General features: G+C 32.0%; 1 protein-coding gene and 1 long non-coding RNA gene across 3 annotated transcripts in view; one reads left to right on the top strand and one right to left on the bottom strand.

The window, feature by feature from the left end:
- The first annotated feature begins 5,329 nt into the window (after window positions 1-5,329).
- Window positions 5,330-7,312, top strand: LOC148599623 (uncharacterized). The gene is made up of 3 exons (XR_015917656.1): window positions 5,330-5,862; window positions 6,473-6,804; window positions 7,234-7,312. It is a non-coding gene; the product is annotated as an uncharacterized LOC148599623 (long non-coding RNA).
- Window positions 7,196-9,842, bottom strand: part of LOC148599622 (uncharacterized) — a 30,074-nt gene continuing 27,427 nt past the window's right edge. For both annotated transcript variants that reach the window (XM_088557186.1, XM_088557187.1), the window contains exons 21-22: window positions 9,422-9,555; window positions 7,196-7,653 (exon numbers count right to left, since the gene is read on the bottom strand). In XM_088557186.1, the coding sequence (XP_088413312.1) occupies window positions 7,489-7,653; window positions 9,422-9,555 (299 nt within the window). In that variant the 3' untranslated portion in view covers window positions 7,196-7,488. The remainder of the gene's footprint in view (window positions 7,654-9,421; window positions 9,556-9,842) is intronic.

Here is a 9,842-nt window from a genome sequence, read left to right as displayed (position 1 = left end):
CCGCAATTCTTTGGTCAGCCCGGAAACCAACGTGGTGACTTTTGCATCCCCCCTCCCGCTGGGGGCAGCTAGGAACTCGCTAACAGGAGTCGAACTGTGAACGTTGGTAGTGATGTGTTAAAAAACATACACGTATCGTGTTTAAATGTCTGTGGGCTCAAGTCCAAATTGTTGTGTCCAGAATTTTGTAATTTAATAAAGACAAATGACATTTTAATTTTTGTAGAAACAAAAACTGATAGTTATGATGATATTGAAGGCAATTTGCCAAATGGTTATTTATGTTTTTCAAAATATAGGTCGAAATTTGTAAAGAAATCAGGTGGAATTGTAATTGTTTATCGAGAAGGGCTAAAAGATTTTTTAAAATTTCATATTACAAATTGTGATTTTGTTCAGTGGGTGGAAATCCAATCAGAAATTTTGAGTACTGACAAAAATTTATTATTGGGTGGAATTTTTATACCTCCTGAAAATACTAAGTATGCTTCTAATGAAGCATTTACAGATATAGAAAATGAAATGTTGGTGTTAAACAGTAAAACAGATTGTAATGTCTGTCTTGTTGGTGATTTTAATGCTAAAACTAAGCTTCTGAATGATGTGGTTATACCAGAAGACTCTCTCTTTGAAATATTAGATGAAATTGTAGATGATGATGCCCTATTGTCTTATGTATATGATTATCAGGTGTTAGTACAAAATAATATTCCTTTACAAAGGTATTCTACAGATCAGTCAGCTCCAAATAATTTTGGGTATAAATTGATTGAGTTTTGTAAAAGAAATAATTTGTATATAGGTAATGGTAGATTACCAGGAAATGACTACCAAGTCGGTATTAAAACTTGTAAAAATGTTTCATTAATTGACTATGTATTATTGTCTTCGCATTGTTTTGAATTGTTTAGTTTTTTTAATGTGAATGACTTTGATCCGTTATTTTCTGACGTACATAATTGTATTACGTTTTGTCTCAATGCTTCAGTGAGCACAGTTACTATAAATCCCACGCCTCCACCTTATAACTCACCTACGCATGTCCCTAGATGGGTGAGTTATAAGGAGAACCGGTTTATTGAATCGATTAATAATGACGTCACATGTCTAACTGAGTTACAAACAAAATTGGAAGAAATTCGGTCACAGGGTCAAGGTGAAGTGTCCGTTGATAGTTTAAACGAAGTTGTCCGTCAAATTGCTGCTTTGTTTAAAAAATCGGCATTGTCTTCATTTGGCAAACCAAAGCGCCGTAGTACCGAAAAAGAAAATCATAAAGTTTGGTTCGATAAAAAGTGTGCCGAATCACGTGCAAAATTTCATAAGGCACGGAATCGGTATAGTTTTATTAAGAATAGAGAAAACCGGGAGGCTCTTAAAAATGCGAGTAAACAGTACAAATCGCAAATGAATACGAGTTACAAAAATTATCAGCACAGATTCGAACAAGATTTACGTCTAACCTCCAAGAAAGATTCAAAAAAACTTTGGAAAATTTTGAATCGAGTAAGAAAAGGAGGAACAAATGCTCATAATAAAATCACTATTGAGCAATTGTACGAATACTTTAAATCGTTAAATAAAAATGACGATGATACGGAGTTTGATCCTGATGCTGATAGTTTTAATGTTGATGAAGATGTGATTGCCATTTTGGATTGTCCTATTACTGAAGATGAAATCAAGTTGGCAATTAAATCTTTAAAAAATGGTAAAGCGTCAGGTGACGATGAAATTGTCAATGAATTTATAAAAAGTTCTATTGCCAATATGTTGCCAATATATGTAAAATTGTTCAATATTGTTTTAGATACGGGCTTGATACCTGATACTTGGTTGTCTGGAATTATTAAACCCATATACAAAAACAAAGGTGATCGGGATGATTTAGATAATTATAGAGCAATTTGTCTTACATCCAACTTGGGTAAAGTGTTTACCTCTGTGATAAACACTAGACTCAATAAGATGTCTGATGAATTTCGACTTATATCTGACTCTCAAGGTGGTTTCAGGAAAGGTTATAGTGCACAGGACAATATATTTATTCTTCACTCCCTCATTTCTCTATATCTTTCATCAGGTAAAAAATTGTACTGTGCTTTCATTGATTTCAGGAAAGCTTTTGACACAGTTTGGAGAGTTGGATTATTTCAAAAATTATTAAAAAATAATATTAGTGGGAAAGTGTTTAATGTTATTTTGAACATGTACACTAATATTAAATCATGTGTTAAAATGGGAGAACTTAAAACAGAATATTTCCCATGTGAAATAGGGGTCCGTCAAGGGGAAAAACTCTCTCCTTTTCTGTTTGCCTTGTATCTAAACGATCTGGAAGAGTTTTTTACCGAAAACTCTATTTCAAGTTTACAATATCTAGATACAAAAAGTTTAGAAAATATAGGATTTTATATTAAATTGTTTATACTTCTATATGCAGATGACACTGTAATTTTTGCGGATACACCTGAGGAATTACAAACTGCTTTAGATGTATTTGAACAATATTGTGCAACTTGGAAGCTGACTGTGAACGTTTCAAAAACAAAAATTATAATTTTTTCTAAGCGGAAATCTACTAGAAGGGTACATTTTAATATTTTTGAGCAGAATATAGAAATATGTGGTTCGTATACATATCTGGGTCTTATATTCAATTATAATGGTAATTTTTATAAGTCCAGAAACAAACTCGTAGAGCAGGCACAAAAAGCTCTTTATGCTCTTTATTACAAGGTAAATAACATAAGTATTCCCATAGATTTGCAATTGAAATTATTTGACTCATTAGTAGCCCCTATTTTAACCTATTCTTCAGAAATATGGGGCTTTGAAAATAAGTCAAATATAGAAAAAATTCAACTTCAATTTTGCAAGAAAATCCTAAATCTGCGTTCATCTACTCCAAATTTTATGGTGTATGGAGAGTTAGGACGATACCCTATTGAAATCAGCATCAAGCTTAAAATGATATGTTTCTGGTTTAAACTTGTAAATAACACAGATAAATTATCTGGTAAATTGTATAATCTTATGTTCAATATGTATGAAAACGGTGATCGATCTTTCAAATGGATATGTTACATAAAATCAGTTTTTGATGATATTGGATGTAGTGAAATTTGGAATATACAAGGGAATGTTAATATCAATTTTCTTAAACTTCTTGTGAAACAGATCTTACAAGACCAGTTCATACAGAAATGGTATTCTGATATTGATGCTTCGTCCAGAGGAAATTTTTATTCGAAGTTTAAAATTGAGTTTCGTCTCGAGCCATACTTACTGAGACTCAAAAAATATCACAGAACAGTTATATGTAAACTTCGAACATGCAATATAAAATTTCCTATGGAAACAGGAAGATGGTACGGAACACCACAACATGAACGGGTCTGCACTTTATGTCGAACAGGTCTGGGGGATGAGTTTCATTATGTTGCTTTGTGCAATCATGATCTTGTAACCGAACTTAGAAATAAGTATATTCCAGGTTACTATACAGCCAATCCGAATGTTAATAAATTGTATGGAATGATAATGTATTGTAACACACATGTATTGACTAACCTTTCTATCTTCATCGCAAAAGTTGCAAAACTTTTGTAGGCACACAGTAATCCCATATATACATATATTTTTTTTAAATTGTATACTAGTACACATATTGTCACATTAATCCGTTAAACCTATATGAGAGTCTGACTTTCTTTTATAAACGTGTTGTAAAATACAAACCACGTGATATAATTTCCGGTGATGATAAGGCTAAATGTACTTTTGAATTTCAATACATTTGTGTGACAATGAATTAGTGTATTTTGTTTTTGTGTATTTAAAAATATTGTCTGTTGTCTACTCATTTCGTTTCCATTGTAAACTGTATATATATATTCGCTCCTGTTCCGTAGCATGAACTACGGCTGAGTGTTTTTCTGAATAAAGTTGTTCAAGTTGTTGTTCAAATTCAAATTAGTAATGTGCCAGTTGAACAGGGAGTGCCAGTTTGACTCACTGTTAAGGGCTTACCTTAAACAATGCCACTGGGTCATGAGGTATCACCGTATTGAAAAAACTTACACTACATTCTACGTCAAACAAAGTAGGGATCAATTCTATTTGATAAAATACCTGTCATACTAATGTTTTCAAACTCTGAAAATGGAGGGAGGGACCCAATTGAACGTAGTTTGGAAGACCTAATTTAAAATAATGACAGGATGTTATTATGATTAGCATTGTATGCAGACCCAATCTAGAACACTATCAATCTTTAGGTCAGTCGGTCTAAATATGCTTGCGATAAGTCAGGTGCGAGTTCATCAATAAAGTGAATCGCTAACAGTTTATCCTGCTAACAAGTATGTAATTTGTAAATGAGATAGGGGAGAATGTAAAATAAAAATTACTGAATTGAAAAGAAATTGTGGATCTATCACTCTTTTCTATCAACATTTGATGCCATAGGTGCCTTCTGGTGGCATGATTCATAATATATGATGATACTTCTTTATGTTCTCACAATGTGATGATACTTCATAATAAGATGATATTTATTACATCTTCATAATGTAATGATTTTTATTATATTCTCATAATGTGACAATACTTATTTACATTGTCACCATGCGATAATACTTCTCTATATTGTTATACTGTGATAATGTGATGATTATATTGTCATAATGTGATGATATTTGTTATATCTTCACAATGTGATAATATAATAACAATGTGATGATATATCTTTATATTCTTACAATGCAATGATACTTCTCTATATTGTTATAATGAGATGATAATATTGTCATAATGTGATTATATTAATTATATCTTCAGAATGTGATAATACTCCTTTATATTGTAACAATGTGAAGATACTTCTTTATATTGCATTATATTGATATTATATTATCATTTCATAATGCAATGATATTTCTGTTTATTGTCACAATGTGCTGATATTTCTTTATATTGTCACAACTTCTTGATACTTCTCTATAATGTCACAACGTGATGATAATTTTTTTTTTTATTTTGTCACAACACGATGATATTTCTTTATATTGTCCCAATGTGATAATATTTTTTTTTATATTGTCACAACTTGATGATACTTCTTTATAATGTCACAACGCGATAATATTTTTTTATTTTGTCACGATGTGAGGATATTTCTATATATTTCTACAATTGTTGATACTTTTTATATAGTCACAATGTGATGATACTTTTTTTCATTATGTGATTTTACCTTGTCATTTTGTGATGGTGATTTTTAAAATTTATTTTTAAATATATTTATGCTCTTTACCTTTAGTAAAAGAAAAAAACAGAAGTTCCGAATGAAAATGCTACAACTGGTACCTAATACTTAGAATGGTAGTACAGAACGACATAAATAAAGTGGCAAGTTTTTTAAAGGAGCATTTGAGTAATAAAAAAATTAATCTAAAGAAACTGCAAACAGGCTGAGCTGAATTCGAGTATAAAAGAAAGTATATTCATAATGATCGGAGATCTAAAAGCAAAAACAGGAACTGATAATACCGGGTACGAGTTGATAATGAGATAAGGCCTCGGAGCAAAGAATGGAAACAGTGAAATGTTCAAAGACTCCTGTAAAAGCTTTAACAGCGTTGAAATTCAAAGAAGTGAATTCCTACACAAAAGCATACATGAAGTAACACAAGATATCACAAGACCACCTGTCATTCACAAAAATGCACCATTTTAATTGACATTCATACTAACAGGGGTGCGTCAGGGTTGCTTACTCTTACCCTTTCTTTTTGTTGTTGGCTTTCAACTAGATATTGGGTACAGAACAGAAGGAAAAACAACATACCAAAATTTGGGGTAAGATGATTGACAAGCTCGTCCAGGACCTTAGAAAATGGGTTTAAGTCAAATCATTCTAGTGGTAGCTTAAGCTACTGAGTTTTTTAATATTTATTTGTTAGGCTGAATCGAAGGATAATTCCACATATTTAAGGGGAAATACAATGTGTGATCCTGAAACAAATTTTAGATTTATGAAAATGTGGCTTCCGTCAAAAGGAATAAGAACAAAAGTTGTTTTTTTTTGTAGATAGAATTTAGTATATTTTATTTTAGTTAGATAGGTAAATCAAGAGAATTATGATAAGAATGATAATCAAAAGAAACATAATCCAAGGAAATTGACTAGACAAGGAAATTAGACACACACATAGAACATGAAAAATAGCACTTATAAAGGAACAAAGGTAAATGAACCTGGACTCCACTACACTCAAAATTGGGAGCATAAGCCAAGTGCACTGGTATGGTAAGTATTCCTGCTTTTCTGCAATTCGATACACCATAACGATCCACAAATTTATGATGACAACCATTAAACTTTTGTAGTGATGACTTTATTTTCTGTATCAGCATAACATAAGATAAGATGAAAGAAACAACAAAAAAATACAGTTCAATCTCTCAGTCAGGCATGGGTATCAAACTGGAATTACAAATGTGGATCTATGGGAAAAGACCAAACAACTCCCTATAGAGTCAGCACTGAAGGAGCGGAAATGGCACTGGAGAGGTCACAACTTACAAAAACCAGCAAACTCCATCACCAGACACGCGCTAACGTTGCAATGTAACCCTCAAGGAAAAAGAAATGTTGGAAGGCAAAAAAACAAAAACACATGAAGAAGTTTAAATGGACGCAGAGTGGCAAGACATGGACAGGCTGGCACAAAACAGAACTAGATGGAAGAGTGTTGTTGGTGGCCTATGTACCCCATCGATTCCAAAGACATAAGCAAAGTAAGCAGGCATTGAACTGTTATGTTTAGGTCATACATGACATCAAAATAATAACAAAAATAAATTAAGGAACACTTGAAGTCAAGAGATTTAAAAGTATAATCTGTCCAATATTAGTTATTTGCCTCTACCTATAATGCATGTACTAAATGTTAAACTTTGCCCCTTCTGATCCTGTTTAGTTGAATATTCTACAATTTTTTGATTGAACATGTTGTGTAAAGTAACTATAAACCTTGTTTAGCTGTTTGTTCACCATGGAAATATGCAAACTTTTCTAAGTCTAGGAGTCAATTAAAGGGGAAGCGTTATTGCTACAAGTGCCTTTACTAATAAAAGACAATAATTCTAACTTTCAAATGCAGATTATTTCTAAAAATATAACACGTAAAAAAATTAATATGTAAATTCAATTCTTCATATCATTAGATATTTCAATAACAGACGGTAAACAGCAAAGAGAAGTAAGTATGTATGTATTGCGTGTTATTTTTCCACACCCTGTATAGTTGATCTTACAGGCTAATAGAGTGATATGTTGTAAACAGGGTTATATTAGTACATATAGAGACAACTATTGAACACATAAATGACATACACATTCTAACCCAAAGGTTTCACTATGCATAACGTATCATTGTATAGTTTTTTTTTATTATTTATTTTTCATTTTAATCAAAACACTTAATAGAATAATATACTATTTGTCAAACTGTCTTGAAAGTTTTGATGACCTTGGTATAATGGTATTTCTCTAGTAAAATTATACTCTGTGTACGGATTATGTTTACCAGAATAATCTGGATCCAGTCCATGGTTGTCGTATCCCTTGTATCTGTGATTCATTGTCTGAAATATGTAATTATATTTATGTTAATTGCTCAGTTTTTTTTTTCAAATAAGAAGTCTTAGTCACATGTGATGGGTTTGTATGAGAATAATGAGACTGTTGCATGGCTTTAAATGCTTATGTTCAGAAAATATTAAAAATAACCCCCAAAACTAGTGTTTCAAATAAATTTTGCATATTGCACTATTTGAATGTGTACCATCGTTAAAAGCAAAGTTTCATGTGTGTTTTGAAGCACTTTATATTAATGCTGATTTTAACATTTTTTAACATACTCCTTTCATATGCCTGAAACAAGTGATAATGTCCAAGATTTGTAATTAAAAGTAGTTTTTCGATACAGGGATATAATCGAATTAAAGATTTCAATCAAATTCTGAAAATTTTATTTTGAAATTTGTCGGAATGCTTGAAATAGAATAAATATAAACATAATATTATAAACGCATGTTGCACACAGCGCATATATCTATCCAATACAACATTCAGGAATTAAAAAATATAAACATATCATAAGCTTTAAAAGACAGCTACATTTTGTCTAGATAACAAGTAACTATTGGTGTGATCTCTACATGATATATGACTCTCACAATACAAAATATATGAAAAGCAGAAAGAACAAAAAAAAGCATTAAACAAAATGAAATACGCACACAATGAAATGTCAATGAATCATAATCATAGAAAAAATTTGATTTGATACAAGCGACGATACATTTAAAATTTAGATTGAAAATCTTTATATTAAAAAGGATATTTAATTGGCGAAATACATCTTTTCGTCCCAAGAACATTTATTTTGCTATCATATTTTGTTTGCTTACTCATTTCAATTAATCATTCTAAAGAAAGGATAGCTTACTCTTAAGCATATTAGCGTAGATATAATGTGATATAATATATGTTGCTACAAGACTAAAGTCTTCACTACAGAAGTTGCATGGTCGCCATCATGAACTCGTGGATAGTTACAATGTATGTATCTGCACAATGACAACTGATTTGTTCATCGTGTCATCGTTTTCCTTTCCCCTTTTGTCTACCCTGGATTTGACTTTTTATATCAACTCGGCGGTTGTTTCTAGAAATGCAAAGGACGCTTACCCTACAGGTGCACCTGGTCCATGCTCCCAGTTTTTAGTGGAGTCCGAGTTGCTCATTTGCTTTTGTTACTTTGTATGTATAATTTTAGTTATTTTATGTTCTTTGTTGTGTATGTCTGTTTTCCATGTCTGGTATTTGTTCCTGGATTACATTCTTTTTATTTCCGCTATAACATTGGTTACTCTTTAAAAGATCTGTGAAGCCATATCGGTTTACCTTGATGGGAGCATACACCTGCTGACAGTCATATCTTTGACAAATGAACACACAATTGCTCACAGACATCTTTCACAGGCATACTGTGACGGGAAGATACAACTGCTCTCATGCGTAACTATGTCATGTTTCTTACGATACAAATACATATAGTGCCTTTGTTATATCGGCAGGGGTATCGCATAGTGTATGAGTAGAGAGGTTAATGTGTCATACACCGGAACAGAATGACAGTTACTGGAAGTGATAGTAATACGTAAATGCACATGTCAGCTCGTATTTAATTGATGGACTACATACTCTTCGATATGCGTAGAGTGTGCACTGCTATAGCTAGCGGTCGGTGATTGTCGGTGATTGTTGGTGATTGTCGGTGATTGTTGGGAAAATCGAAAACAAATACTTGCAATGACATAACTAAAATAGTTAACATTTTCTACATACCTGACTTTTTGCAGAATAGTTGTCATTGGTAATCTTTTCCTTCGACTTTGTTCTAATTACTAGGACAACAACCAATACGATTAGTATCAAAACTAAACTTGCAGTCGCTACTATAGCTGCTATAAAACCAATTCCTGCAAAAAACAAATATAAACTGCAGTTTCAACCCAATCAGATTTGAATCAACCAGGAGCATGAAGTATGTGCTTCGGTATGGAAATAAACTACAAAATCGTTTTTTGTTGTCACTCCATCAAAAGCTGAATTGGTAGGCAATATGTGAAATTAACTCAAAGTTGGAATTGTGACTGTGATTGATGTGCAAGCTGTTGCTAGTTAGGTATTAACTGGATTCATATGTCATATGAAATGTGGGCACCAAGAACATTAACAAGCCCTGTTATAGTTATAGTAAACGCGA

The sequence above is a fragment of the Perna viridis genome, chromosome 13 (genome assembly GCF_037379345.1).
Source record: "Perna viridis isolate PV_CMFRI_1.1 ecotype Kerala chromosome 13, ASM3737934v1, whole genome shotgun sequence".
NCBI classification, from domain to species: Eukaryota; Metazoa; Mollusca; class Bivalvia; order Mytilida; family Mytilidae; genus Perna; species Perna viridis.
Note: the sequence above shows the minus strand (reverse complement) of the source record. Positions and strands in the feature narration are given on the sequence as shown.